At 45.0% G+C, this 15,426-nt stretch overlaps 1 protein-coding gene across 1 annotated transcript in view; it reads left to right on the top strand.

Moving 5' to 3' along the window:
* Positions 1–15,426, top strand: part of FER1L6 (fer-1 like family member 6) — a 109,868-nt gene that overhangs the window by 46,822 nt on the left and 47,620 nt on the right. Inside the window, exons 15-19 of the mRNA XM_006916569.1 lie at positions 1,719–1,809; positions 4,985–5,104; positions 6,575–6,727; positions 12,476–12,653; positions 14,754–14,878. Coding sequence (XP_006916631.1) covers positions 1,719–1,809; positions 4,985–5,104; positions 6,575–6,727; positions 12,476–12,653; positions 14,754–14,878 — 667 coding nt within the window. The remainder of the gene's footprint in view (positions 1–1,718; positions 1,810–4,984; positions 5,105–6,574; positions 6,728–12,475; positions 12,654–14,753; positions 14,879–15,426) is intronic.

Raw genomic sequence — 15,426 nt, 5'->3', positions numbered from 1 at the left:
TTCATGAGGTTCAGATAGAGATGACAACGTTAGTTTTATATTTGATAAACCTGGATTCGAGACAGCAGCTTGGACCTGAGGTCACCGCGAGCTTCCTGGTCACCCTGGTCCATGGATAAGCAGCTGGACATCAGGTCCGTCTCCCAGAAGGGACGGACCATGGAGGTGAGGAGGCTGCACACGGCCGACGGCAGGCTGGGTCTGAAAGATGAACAATAAACAGAAACATGTGCCATGGTCGTTTACTTTGATTTCGATCAAGAAATAGATTATTTTTCCCCTCTGTGAGGTAAGGAGAGAGATGAGAATCAGAAGTGTCCACCAGGCGTTCCTGTGCTGGGCCGTCCTGTGAAAACAAATCTCTCTTCAGAATAGAATCCTTTTAATTCTTTTTCAAAAGTAAGAGAAAACGTAACTTGACTAACACGCCCAAAGAGAAGTGGTGACGAGGCCTTCAGGGGCCACAGGCCGGCCTCTGGCGCAGCGCCCCTCACTGGGGCATGTGGGATTTTAAAGTTCCTCTTTTGTTTCTTTTGTAATTGATCTGCTTTCATCACAGAATTACCAATTAATCATCTTACCAAAAAAAAAAAAAAAAAGAAGTAATATATAAAGTAAAAGTTTTCTCAATTCTTTCACTAATCCCACTCTCCAGAGAGGCGTTTGATTTGTCCTCCTGGATTTTTTTCATATGCACAACTCACATCACACATATTTATAAAAATACTATATTTCTTCACAAATGAGATCACACACCTTGTTTTTTTTTGTTTTTTCACTCAACACTATTTCTCTGGCATCTTTTTATCGCAGGGAATAATAGTCATCCTCCATATTCAGTCCATGACCTGTATCAAATAAATATTGACTAGGCCCTGATATTGAAGTTGTTGCCATTTATTTGCTCCTATTAACAATGTCACAAGAAACAGTACTCTGTAAATACACTCTTATAAAAACTTTCAGTTATTTTTGAAGGATAGAATTCTAGTGTGATTTTTGGATCAAATTATATAGACATTTAAATTTTGACAGATGCTGTCACATTGCTTAAATAAAGGAGGAGAGAGACTATTGCCCCAAATCTTCACCAACCTTGACTATTATCACACTTTTTAATAGATAAAAATGGTATTAATTTTAATTTGCATTTAAGTTATCCCTAATTAGGACAATATCTCATTTCTCCAAGTTTTAAAGCCATTTATATTCCTTTTCATTGGAATTAATAACTTTTACCATTTTCCCATTGAACACATTTTAACTTCATCTCTCAAAATGTTACTACTATGTCCTTTGTACAGTTTTAAAAAGGTGAAGACATATCCCAGTGTTGAGTCTAAATCTTTGCTTTACAAACAAAGTTTCAGGACCTTTCGGTGTGTGTTAAATTTGTAAGATGAAGGAAAACCGCATTATTCTGTGTTTGTGGTTGTAAACTTGGACGGCAATCACAACAGGTATGTGCTGAAAGGAAGTGGAAAAACAAACATCTATTTCTCATGTAGGGTCTGGGGATCGTTTTGCCCAGAGGAGAAAAAATATCTCATTTTGTCTCTTAGAAAAGTTAGGGCATCATTGCTTAATCCTAAATGAAAAATCTTGGTTCTATGGCTTCATCAACTTTCTTATTGTATTGCAGAAAGCGTAGTTGCAAATCTCTGGATTTAGTGAAAATTCACTAAGTAGGTTTCAAAATCGTTATTCTTCTCTTCTAGTGCCTTTATCTCTGAAGCAGAAAAAAACCCTAAGATGTCGAACCAAACCACTTTAGATAAGAAACGACTTACGCTTTGTTGGCAGGAGCTGGTATGTGAATATCTATTTATACTTTGAACAGAATTAAAACACGCGCTTTTAAAATAAACCTCATGGATGAGGCCTAGGTCACAGACTACGTGAGGATAAGGTTCTCAAGGTCATATGTTTACGTGATATAGAGGCATGAGTGAGAAGGGAATTTATGGGTGATTTGGAAAGTGACTAGCATCTATTGAATGTTTACAAGAATGGACTAGAAGCTGACCTATCCTACATTTTATCCTGATGACTTTTCCCCTTGCTCATTTTCTTAAAATTTGTATTTTGTCAAAGGCTGTAGATTCTTTCCTTTGACCTTCTGCCTCACTAGCTGAGATGCTGATGATGCTGCTGATGGTGATGATGATGAGCTTAATAATAATAACAACAACAACAACTACAACTCTTCTTCCTCTTTTTGGTTTCCTCTTCCTCTTCTTAAGAATTGTGTGAAAAGTCGTAAGCACTTCTTGAGAACAGGACTGTAGCTGATTCCTCTGTTTTGTGGAGACCCTGCACAGTGAGTGCTGTGTGCCTTATAGATGCTCAGTCCCTTTTTAATGAGTGATGACGGAGAGTGCCAGACTGAGTCAGACCCTGGATTATCTCACCTTGAAACTTCGGTTCCAGCAATGGCACCAAGGGACGTCTTGTATGAGGCCATGATAATTCTGCAAAGAAAAATTACTCAGTGTTTGACTGGCCAGGGACATTTTAGAGATGTGAGTGGGGTCCAGAGAGATAAATAATTTTGTAAAGGTCATAGCTAGTAAATCGTAGTCTAGAGACTAGAACCTAAGTCGCCAAACTCTTGGTTCACCCTTCTTTCTAGAAAAGTAAATGAAGGTTTGCGTGCTCATTTTCTGGGCTCTGAGGGAGGCCGGATTCCCCCAGGCGCAAGATCTTCTCTCTGCTCCAGCTCTTCCTCAGCGCCTCTGACGGCCCCTCCCTGTCTCTGCGCTGACTGTGCACCAGCTGCTGCCCACGGAGCTCCGTTGTCTTCTCGGTGTTCAGCAGCTCTTGGCCTGAACGAGTGCCCGATTTCGGTATCTCCATAGTGGCCCAGCTCTGCCTCTTGATCTCCAGACCCGTATTTCCAACCTGCTAGTGGACGGGCCGCTTGCTCGTCTCACGGCACCTCATACCCAATATGTTTTTCCTACTCAGTCCGTCATCTTCCCACCCAAACTGGCCCCACATCCTTCCATGGCACCACCAGCTACACTTGTTGCTCCAATGAGAAACCTAAGAATCAACTTCGAATCCTTATCCCTCACCAAAACAGTCAGTTTGACCCTGGACCCTGTTAACTCTGCCCCTTAGACTCTGAGACTTCACTGCTTCATCCCCCAGATGCACTGCCCAAATCGAGTGCCTGAGTGTCTCTGGCCTAGACTGTTGCAGTAAATTTCTCCCAACCCATCCTTCCTACCACAACCAGAGTGGACTTTCTAAAACACAAACCTGACTAGATCACTCTTGCTTAAAAAAATCACTGGAGTCTCTCAATCATGCACAGGACAAAGTCCAAGTTTCCATGCGTGAAGTCACGGGCCTTTCACCATCTGGCTCCACCCGAGCATCTCCCATCGCTCCCTTCCTATGCATCTATGCTCCAGCAGCTCTGAACCCTCACTAATCATGTGCCTTTAGGAGTAATTGTTCCCACGGTGTGAGCTGTCCTTTTCTTCTTATCGTCTGATGAGTTCTATTCATTTTTGAGACTCAGTTTAAAGGTCGTATCATCCATAAAACCCAGCTTTGCCCCTCTCCGGTCCCGTGATGTTTTGCACATTTTAGTACTTGCGTATGTTGCTTTGACTTCGCCCAACAGTCCAAGTCACAGGGGAAGGAAGCAGGTGCCCTCCCCCTGTCCTCGCCTTTGGCTGCTAGGATAGGTAGTGCCTGGTACACTGCAGGTGTTCAGTCCTCCCAGTGCACCTGTACGGAGAAGGTTTCCTGTACCAGGTGCTGGGAACACAAAGCTATAAGTACTCGGTGCTTGTCCTTGAGGAATTTACTGATTTCTCAAGGAATCAATTTATTGACTGGTTTATGCATTCCACAAACATTTATTTAACACCTGTTATGTGCCAGGAACTCTGCCAGACACTAAACATACAAGGTAAGAACAAGACAAAGGTGGCCCCTGTCCGAGTGAAGTTTACATTTTAGTGGAGAATATAGAAACTAGACAGGTAAACAACGGATACATAAAAATGGTTACAGGGTATGATGATGAAAGAAATCTTAAAAGGCCACGAAATACAGTGGTGACACTGAAATTGAGGCCGGAGAGGAAATCAGCCATGCAGGGTCTAGAAAGAACATTTGAGCAAGAGGAAGCCCCAAGCACTCAGTCTTCAAAATGAACTTGAGGGCCTCCTGAGGGCCAGCATGCCTGGGGCACGATGAGTGAATCACTGTGAGAAGGAGTAGTGGGCAGGGCCTACCCACTCAGGGCCTTTGAAATCACTGCAGACTGTTTGGGTTTTTCCCCAAGCACGTCAACGTGGGCCGAGTGACTGAATCGAAGCGAACACTTCTAGATGTTTCACTCACACTGAGCTTCTTGGCAGCATTTCTCAAATGATGCCAACATGATCTGGAAGCACCCGCCAGGCCTCTAGGAAGAGGTGGTGAGAGCAGTGATTAAAGACGTGGACTCTGGACCCAGCCGAGGTCAACCCCAGCTCCGCAATCAGCGGCCACGTCACCCTATTTTCCCAGCCGTGAAGTGGGAATGGTCATGCCTCCCCCAGTGGCCGAGGTTGCTATGAGGAGCAACGAGGATCAGTACAGCAGTTAGAACATTGCCTGCAACAGAGCAAAAGCTCAGTACATTCTAGCTGCTCTTGTTATAGTTGTTGCTGAGCATCTGAAAGCCTAGATTTGGGTCTTGTCTGCCAGAGCTATGAGACCTTGACAAGATGCTGCCTTTTCTAGGCCTTAGCTTCTTGTCTGTCAGACATAAGTGAGATGATATCCACTGCCTCCCTATGTCTACAAAGTTTCTATTAAATGGGCAGTGACATTTCTATTAAAGGGGCATAGTCCTGAAACAGCCCTCATGAGTGGCTCAATGTGGAGCTGGCAAACGCCTTCAGAAGTCTCCAGCAACAGGACAGAGTGCTCGTCGTCCAAATTTCTGGAAAGATCAGCACTGACTCTTGTCTTGTTTTAGGAGGCGATGGCCAAGAAGGCTCAGGGGATCCTTCAGCAGCAGAAGAAAAAGCTCTCTCTCAATGAAATGATCTGCGAAGCTCAACAGTTTGTGGAAAAAATTCGCTTTCTTGTGGATGAGGTAATCAACTCAGAGCACACCTCACTTGGGAGATTAGCCCGGATGTCCTCCTGGGGATGTCCGAATGTCTGATAAAAACGAGAGATGGAGCGATGCTTCCGCCCGAACTCTGCTGAGCTGAGCAGGCACCATTAGTTCTGAGGCCAAAAGGGAGATTTAAAAAATGAGCCAAACATCTACAACTTTATAGATGTTTTTAATGAAGCCTGAGAATTCAGCGGAAATAAAAAGCATGCTTCTTAATGGACTAGAGAAAAGTCAAAATTAGCATGGGACCTTTGATAAGTTTTCAACCCTAAGAGCATTTAAACTCATGTCCAGTAAAGGGCAAATCAGTTTCTCATTTTTTAGGTTAGTAGTAACCAGTATCTTCGGATGATTTCTAGAAGGATCTAGAAAGGTCCTTATACTTGCTTCTGTCAGATCCTGGGTTTCGCGAGAGAAGGTTTTAGGAAGAGGTACAGACGTACTGCTTCTGTTCTCAAAAGCTGTATTTCTTGCTGTAAATCAGTTATTCTCTGAAGGCATAATACACAGTGAGATAGGCAGTCATTTTAGTAGATGCGGGGATTTTAATAAACACCCAGAAGGTTCAAACCAGGCATCAGGGCTTCGGGTCTGTGACTGACCAACCTGTGGCTGGGAAACTTCTGCAAGGATGTGTTTGTTTCCATGATAAGGGAGAACATATCGATTACAGCAGAGCATTACAGGCTTTGAAATCAAGAGCATCTGCTTTCAGCCCAGTGATATAGAAGTCTAGCTTATGACAATATACTTCCCCTTGTTTTGGTAGCTATGTGGGCTCAGAAATGTGCATTTCAAACACTCACAACATAATGGGGCTCTTGGCAGGGATTTCTGCTATTCCTATCTCGACTAGCTCAGCTCTAAAGTCTAATTTTCCGTATAATTTAGTCAAGTTTCTCCCAAATAACCACCTAAAATGGAGCTAAAATACTTGCAATTATATTTTATGTATAAAGTCTCTTGTAGAATTGTTTTTACTTCATTAAGAGCAAATGACATTTATCGGGGGTTTCTTATGCAAATATTCTGGAAATGTTATAGGAGTTTTCTTATGTGAATATTCTGGAAATGTTACCGGGTTCTTAGGCAGCTGATGCTTGAACCTGAATAAGTATTACAAGATTTTAATAACAACCAAAAATCCATGGGAGGGTGTGGAAAAATGTTTATTCTACGGAAGGAGAAAAATAGAACCCCAAAAATGCCGAATCATGAGTTCGATTTGCATATCCTCAAAGCACAGTGAGTAGCTGGGCAAACGGGTTCACAGGTACTGCTAAGGCTTTCTCTTGTCAGAGAAGCTGCACTGAACGTGCTTCATTGCATAGATGTCTAAGTACCTCGATGGCTAAAGTCAAAGGATTTATTTTGCAGAAAGGTACTGTTCCATGCGCTTGTTAAACACCAACCTGTCCAACCCATCCCCCTCCGCCCCTGCAGCCGCAGCACACCATCCCCGACGTCTTTCTCTGGCTGCTCAGCAACAACAAGAGAGTGGCGTATGCCCGCATCGCCTCCAGAGACCTGCTGTACTCCCCCGTCAGGGAGCAGAGGGGCAAACACTGCGGCACCATCAAAACGCACTTCCTCAAAGTAAGTCTGCGCTGCTCCTGACTCAAAGAGGGGAGATCTCTGTTTCTCCCGGGTCACTCGGCGTTCTTAGTGTGTGTCCATATCTCTGACTCTTCCCCAGGGCTTTCACAGGTCTGAGGACAACCAGAATACCTTGCTCCCTCTTGATTCAAATTGCGATTCTGTAGACTACCCGGAAGTTGAACACTTATCAATTCTTATGTCATCAGAAACATATACGTTTTCTTTTTTAACCTAGTGGGTGCACTTCACGGTTACTGTAATTTTCACTTTTTTGATTACTAGGAAGAACGAACATTGTTATATTAGTTTCCTCTCTATTTTTTCTCTTGTGTAATTTGTCTATGGCATCTCTCACATGAGTTCGTTCATATTTAAAAAATAGATTTCAAAGAAAATTATAACAGAAGAGGCTTATGTTCCACAGAACTGCTATTTCAGGATTGCTGGTGGCTTTATTTATTTATTTATTTAGTCAACGCTTGGTTGACCTCACAGATTGCAAAGACCTTGTCGGCTTACAATCCCTTATTTTTTTATTTTTTATTTTTCACACCTACAGCGCCTGGTCTTCCTAGGTGGCTTGTGGCTTTAAGTTATAAAAACATGATAGTCTTTTCAAGTTGGGTCCCTGAGCCCTTCATAAAACAGGGTCTCCTGATGCCACATGAGTAGACACCCATAGGTACAATCTCTGGATGGATTCTACTGTTTCTAACTCAAGATTTGGGCCTTTCTTAAAGACCCTGGGTGTTTTACCTCTACTACAAAGAAATGTCTACCCCAGTAGTAGACTTGAGCCAATATGGAGAAAGAGTCGTCCAAAGGTTTCACACTCACCAAGGACTGACAGCAAGAGTGTGTGGTTCGAGAAATTAACTTTTCCCAGCTCTTTGTAGACTGTTCTGCCAATTTCAGTTCGGATTTCTTGCTATACCATAATTAGTCTTCTACTGCCCCAGGAATAGGGTGACGAGGCTCAAAACCATGCCATATGAAGGAATAATGAAGAGATAGCAATGCATAATAGAAGATTTGACATCATGACTGAGACAGTGTTTGTAGGGCTACCACGTGGAAGATGGAGTGTGTGTGTGTGTGTATGTATGTGTGTGTGCATGCGTGCATGTGTGTTTACAGAGGGTAGAACCAGCATGGAAACCCACAATAGCCATTCAGAAAAATAGTTCTCTAAATGGAAGTTCATAATGGGTTCCTCCATCCAAGGAATTCTGGGGTCACAAGAACCATTTGTCTTAAAAATAGCAAATCGTTTCAGAAGGCCCTGTGCTAAAAATACTAAAAAATCAGTGGAGCTGCTCCCTCCTAAATATTTTGATGTATTTGGCATTATTTAAAATTAAAACAAAGGACAACTGTCAAATAAAGCCAGAGGGTAAGCATAACTGAGAATGGAGAACCTGGGCTTACCTCTTTGTCTGTATTTTCCTTTTGCCATTGGGATTGCTTTGCATGACAGCTTCATTAATTTCGGTGAATTTAATTGTATCCACGTGATGAAACATCTTGATAAGATGATTCAGTAAAACTATTTTTATTCCTGTTCTGATTTTCGTCCCTGCTTTTATCTCCCTCCCTCTGCCTCCCTTTATGCCCTTCTCGGCACTGAATCGGTAAATCTGAAAAAGCCAAGAGCTTCACCAGGGCGACAACATCTTCACACACCTGCCACCTCGCTCCGGTGCCTTAGCCGGGAATTAGGAAGTGCAGTAAGATAAAGCACAGAATGTACATCTCTAAAATCTCCAGGCCAGAGCGTCCTCCAAGTTTATTCTGCAGAACAGCTGCCGTTTGAGTGGCTCCGTAAACGTCCCATGTTCAAGCACATTTGGGAGGTTGCAGTCGCATCCCTCTCTTAGAGTGTCACAGTGTCTGTTGACCAATAGAAGGCTCTGAGAAGTCCTGCTTTAACTTTTACACCCACGCTTGCCAATCTTATTCATCTAGGTAAGCTATTTATAAATTTTAGGAAACCGTCATACTTAGCGGGGCCCCGTTTGGGAAATATTAATCTAGAGGAAATGAAGGTGACATCTGAAGTCACATGGCTAAGTAATGGTAAATCTGTAACAGTGACCAGGGTTTCATGGTCCCTGGTTCCATGAGCTTTCTTTTTCTCTAATTTAAATATATTCATAACGCTACTGAAAATGCTGGAACAGAATTTGCGGAGCTCAGCCCGATTCATCCTCCAAAAAAAGCAGTTCTTTCCCTTGGGCCTCATTGCCCTTGTGCCCCTGGTGGCCGAAGGGTGGAAAAGCACATTCATTACCAAAAGGAAACTCTTCCTATGGGAGGAGCTGGGTGCACTTAAGAACCCAGCCAGAAGGTGGCGCTCAACCTTCCTTTTCATTTCTCCTTGAGTCACCTCTCTGCGCCCGTCCACCTTTCGTCGTTAACTCTCCAAAGAGTCCTTCTCATTCTCGTCCCCATGTCTATCCTACCTTCTGCTCCAAACCCTTGAGTCTCTTCTCAAGCCTCCGGCTTTCCATCCACCTTTCCCTAGATGCTGCAGAAAGTGGTGACTGACACACACCCTTCTGGGTCCCGCCACCGAGTGAAACCTCTACAAGGAAAACAAACCTTTCTCTTACAAACACCGATTGACCACTTCGACACAGTTTATGTAAATTACTATCTTTCTCTCTTTTTTCTGACTTGCCAAGATTTTTCTTCCTTCTAAGCCAGGAGACATTCGCCAGGACCCCAGAGGGAGGTGAATGGGGCATGGGAGAGGCGGAGACTATAGCATTCCGTCTCATGCAGTTTTTATACACTGGTGATCGTAGTTTTTCGATGCACTTTTGCATCCTTTACTGTTCTCTGTTTTTTGTTTTTCGTTTTTTCTTCCTGCTTTACCAGTGCTATTCTCAGGAGAGAAGGTCCTGTGATTGGCCAGGCCACAGGAGCACATGAGAGAGAGGAGGCAGGGGAAGACACAATGAGGCTGGAAGTGCTGTTTCCGAAAGCACCTGGGAGGATGCTCAATAAGGCCCCGTGTGTCCTAACTCGGATGCTTGCTTACGTGAAAGACCGCATTGTCTTGCAAGCAGTTTCAATTTGTGTATTTACATATGCACTGAACTGCAAATTTAGGAGTGAAGCAGAGGTCCTTGTGTAACGTTTTCACAAGATGTTAGCTGAGTTTTTGGTTCTAACCATCAATTCGCACACACATTGTTTTCACAGCAGTGGAAATAAATGATTTTTTTAAAATTTTGTTTTTGTTTTATTTTAAGAAGCAAAGGATATCAGACCTGCTTGGAGGCAATGCAACATAGTAAGATGCTACTTAAATACTTAGAACTATGCTCTGTAGAGCAGCAGGGTAAGCACCAGCAGGGAGAAAAGAAGAATCTCAAACTCTGCCCCAGATGTACTGAGTCACAGTTACATGCACTGATTCTCATGCACTGATACAGACATCAGTGTGAGGAGCACTGGCTAAGGGTGTGGGCTCTGGAGCCGGGCAGAGCAGGCTTGAGTCTCCGCTCTACCCCAGCCTTGCTCTGTGACATCGGACAATTGTCTTAACCTCTCTGAACCTCCACTTCTTCATCTTTAAAGCGCACACAATAAAGGTATCTACTTTATAGTCATCATGAAGATGAATGACTCTCTAGGAGTTGTTAAAAGTATGCAGGAAATAGGACATTCTGTGTGTATGGAGGAACGTTAGACCAGGGCCTGGAACAATGTAAGTGCTAATGCTTGTAAAATATTATTATTATTATTATTAATTAAAATTAGTAACTCAACAAGTATTTACCAAGTGTTTCCTGGGTGCCAAGCCCTCTTTTAGGCAGTAGGGACGTCACTGTGAATTGACAGACAAAACCCCCGGGATATCTACAAATGGCAGAGGGATTGATTTTATTACAACAAAATAATCTTCGGCTCTCAATAAACGTTTATTCTATTGAACAAGTGCTCGATGCATTTTAGCTATTATTATCACCATTGTTATGACTACTATAGAAACGATGAATTGGGGGTGATTTTTCTTATTTTAAATGTTAGGATTATGAGTTGCAGAGTGGTTATCTTTACCAAGAACAAAATGACCCATTTTTCTTTTTTGTAAGCTGAGCAAATAACACATCCCACTCCCTAAAGAATCAAATCCACACTCCTCCACATAAAAGCAGGATTCTGCAGCCTTGCCCGTGTCATTCTCGGCCCGGGCAGTTTCTTTCCTGAAAGCTCCGAGCTAAACCATTTCTGCCGCAGAGTGAGCGCTCGCGACGCTGGAGCCTGTGATGAGCGCGGTTGGTTCACACACTTGCCTCCTCCTGGGAGCCCTTCTCTGCTGGGCCAGCGCCCACGTACTGCTGAAGCTCAGCAAAGTAGTTGAGTCTTAAAGAAAGGATGGACGTTCCTATGGCTACTTCTCTGCTCCCTTAGCATTTTCTCTCCTCCACTTCACTTTGCATTCGAGGAAGTGAACGCGAAGTGGCCTCACTGTCTAGCAAGCTCTTGGATGGGGGCCAGGACTGCAACTTGGTCCTCGTGATGCCCGTCCCCCGGACCCCACTCCCTCAGCACTTCCTAGTGGCACTTGTAATAGTTGCTGAATTGACTTGCTCAAAACCCATCTAGGCAACTCTCAGAGCAAGCGACAAAGGTGAACAAGCGTGCTCAATTTGGGGTTCAGAGGCTTGCTCTCGCCATGGGTGCCTCGGAAACAGTCAGAGCAAGTTGTAGACCCTCGTAGTGGGATCCTCTGATTCTCTGTGGAAGAAAAGTGGTCCAGAAGAAAGAGGGCTGTACTGAGAGGAGATCCTAAGAAACAGAGGGGTCAGTAAAATCTGGAGAGGCAGCCACTCTCGAAATGAAGGCCTTGCCGGCGATCCAGAACACAGCCAAGTCTGGGGCCCGGGACTCCTCAGAGGAGGGCGAGGAGTCCCCTAGTCCCGGAGATGGAGAAGTGAAGGGGCCACCCAGCGCCGAGCCACGTCTTTGCATCTTGAGAATGTGTGTGCCCTCCCCCGCCACACACATATGTGCACACACTCACACCATGCACACATAAATGCACAAATTCAAACAAACGTAAAGATAAATACAAACCCGAGTACATTTGAAGGGGAGAAAGCAGCGTAGTGGGGATCAGAAATCGTACTGCATGAGGACTGGATAAAGGTCGAGGTGCAGAAGGAGGGCTCCTTCAAGCACAGGGAGGCCTGCCCGAGGGACGACGCATTCAAGTCCCTCCGAGTGGAGCAAAGAGGTAGAGGCTGCAGCTGGAACTCCAGGCACTTGGAAGTTCTGGAAGGGGGATCTCAATTCGGTGTGGGCAGGGGCAGCCGATGGGGGTTCAGAGTCCGGAGTCTGGCTCTGGAACCACCTCTCCTGGGTTTCAGTCCCGGCTCTGTCACTTAAGTGCTGAGTGCTCTTCGGGAACGTACCTAATCTCTCCGAGCCTGAGTTTTCTCATCTCTAAAACGGGGGCAATTGCCACACTTACCTGTCAGGTTTAAATGGTCCAGGGCTCGGAAGCGCACACGGTGCCCGTTTAAGCTTCAGGCCCCACCAAATCTGGATGTTCCCCTGGCATCGTGCATCGTGGCATCCGGGGCCACTGGTCTCATTGCGGCATAAGGTGAGCTCCTGAGAACTGCTCTCTGAACACCCCCTGGGTGCGTCCCCAGGTCCCCGTTTCTCAAAGAGCGAGGCCTGTACCTGGCTCCTACTAACAGGGCGGTCTTCCTTATGACCATTCCACAGCTTCCAGGAAAACGTCCAGCTGGTTGGTCGGTGCAAGCGAAAGTGGACGTGTACCTGTGGCTGGGCTCCACCAGACACTCCAGCGCCATTTTGGACAACTTGCCAGCAGGCTATGACGCAGAAGTGTCCTCGCAAGTGGCTGGTGCCAATCAACCCCCCGCTAACCTGCTCTACCACGGTATGATGCCCCCTGAGCAAAGGGGGTTGTTCGGTGTCTGGTGGGCTTCTGAGAAAACATGAGGAGGGTGGTGTGCCAGAGGTGCTTGTGAACTATTTTAGGGTCAATTCGTTTGCCTTTTAATACAGTTTCAAAGTTTTCTTCCTTACCTTCCGATGTCCCGTCTAAAAGAATAAAGTGAAGTCATTAAACACATCTGGAATACAAATTTATATTTTTATGTTAATGGGGAGAAAGTGATTTGAGTTTCTTTGTAGGACAGACTATATAGGTTGAGTGAAAGATGTCTTTTAAATAAACACCAGTAAGTTCTTGGGCTGATATGACCCGTGAAACTAAAGCAGATTTTTCCTTTCGCATGGCGTTGGGGTTTTGACCTATAAATGGCAGGCGTTTATATTTCCTGGCAAGGACCCAGTGGAAATTGGTATCAGCGAGGTCACATATTTCTCCAGCTTGCTTCTTAACTTGGCTACTTTTAGAAATTCCACATGCTTTCTGTAATTCTTTCTCCTATGTAGACATTTTCTATGAATGCTTTCATGTTTATCTTTTCATAATTTTAAATTTTGTTATAGATATTAATGCCTTCCAGTTGTATTTTGCTCTGTTTCCAACTTCTTTATTTTGCAGGATATCTTGCTGCTGACTTCAGATAGAGTAGACTGCTCATTTACCTTGACTTTGACTGAGGTTGAGTTTTGGATTGAACCAATGTTGGAAACCCTGGAGAACTATCTACACACCTGGACTTTCTGTGTTGCACAAGGCTCCTCTGACATTGGTTGACCTTGACTGTTAAAGGACTCTACAGGTTCAATGGTTAGAGATGACAGGGTTCTGGAGAGAGCACTAACCATGTGCCGAGAATGGTGCCCTATACTTCTTTTAAGATTTAATTTGTTTCTCACATCCATCCTGGGTATATTTTTTATTTTACAGGTGAACAAAAGATGTATCAGAGATGCTTAGAAATTGTCCCAGCTCACACAGCTAGTAAATGATGGAGCAAACGATCTCCAAACCCTGTTTTATTTCTACTGCTTTAGATAGTTTTACATTTGGGTGAAAACCATTCGCATCAAGTTATCTCCTTATTTCTATAGACACTACCTCTAGAGACCCAAGGTACCCAGACATATTCCATTCCTGCTCCTAATAAATCAGAGGAGAGGACAGACTTTTCCCAAAGTTTTCTGATCCTCTGCAACACGTTGTCTTCATGGAGTGACCTAATAAGATTTCTCTACTGTGAACTACTCAGCTCTACCTGGGGTTCCCCTGCTGGACCCTGGCCTACCACTACCTGCAGCCCTCTCTCTGCCTGCCCTCCCATCAAACAGCTGTGCCCATTCCTGCCTTTAAGGTCCCATGTCCTCTGCCTGTATCTCTCTCAAGACACTTAGCCCTGGCCGCCTGTCCCTGCGATTGAGGTATTTGTCTTTTCTGCTCTCTCCCTGGAGCTCCCCAAGAACGGGGGCTGTCTTAACCACTTCAGAACTCTTAGAGACCCGAGCTGCACCTGGTACGCTGTAGGCACTCAAGGTGACAATGGCTGGCTGATTGGAAGAACGGATGGGTGGACGACTTAAGACTTTATTGAGGTTATTGAAGCAAAAACTATTTGTGGAGCAGCCTCTTTCACACACACACACACACACACACACACACAGAAATGAGAATTACTAGGAAGTAAAATGTGGTAATTTAGAAAGAGAAGGTGATTTTGAAATCTGACAGAAATAAAATCCAGTCTCTGGCCTTTGTTAGCTCTGCAAACTTGGGAAAGTATTTTAGCCTTTGTGTGAGCCATTTCTCTCATCTATAAAATGGACATAATTATGTCCATTTCACAGGATTGTTATGAAGATAAAATCCCACCGTGTGGCGAAGGCACCAAGGAGAATGCCTGGCTCGGAAGTGCCCTCAACACGACTTCTTCCCCTCTCTCCATCGACTTCCGTCTCGGAGGCCGTGGTGCTGTCGTCTCCTTTGTCGGCCTCTGGATGCACCACAGACACACGTCGCACAGACACCTGTGTGCACCTATCGTTCCTAAAAGCGCACTAATGCCTGCCCCTTTCCATTGCTTGTCCGCAGACCGACATGTTTTTCAGCTGAGAGCACACATGTACCAAGCCCGGGGCCTCATCGCGGCTGACAGCACCGGACTTTCAGACCCCTTTGCCAAGGTCACGTTCCTGTCTCACTGCCAGACCACAAAGGTAACTATAGAAGCCTGCCTGCCTCCTTCCGGTAGCCCACAGGTGATCTGCAGCACACCCCAGGAAAAAAAAAACAGGGCGCATTGCAAATCCCCACGTCTCTGGGTATATAGGTGTTTCAGACTCAGCACATGTGCATAGGAAGACAGACGTGGGGTCTGTTCTTACAGTGTGACCCACTGTTCTGAAGCCAAGAGGTCAAGTTTCTAGGCAAAGGAAGGGTGAGAGGAAAGAGGGGTGAAGAGGAAAAGCAGAACGGGGCACCAAGAGCGCCTGCCGAAGTGCCAGGCACAAGGCCAGTTTCAGTGGGGAACAAGCAAACGAGCAAACACAACGTGGGCAGCACGCTCCAGGCTCATGACCCGTCTGCACTGAGGGCTCTTGGCGGGGGAGAGTGGGGAGGAAGGTTTCCCAGCTTTGCGGTCAGAGGGCCTAGGCTTTGCTCTGCCGCTTTGTACTTAACAGCTGGGGGACTGTGCACACTTCCAACACCTCGGCAGCTCAGTGTCTCCTCTGCAAAATGCAGCTTCCTGATGGACGCTGTGAGG

This window comes from Pteropus alecto, unplaced genomic scaffold (assembly GCF_000325575.1).
Source record: "Pteropus alecto unplaced genomic scaffold, ASM32557v1 scaffold164, whole genome shotgun sequence".
Taxonomy (NCBI): Eukaryota; Metazoa; Chordata; class Mammalia; order Chiroptera; family Pteropodidae; genus Pteropus; species Pteropus alecto.
Note: the sequence above shows the minus strand (reverse complement) of the source record. Positions and strands in the feature narration are given on the sequence as shown.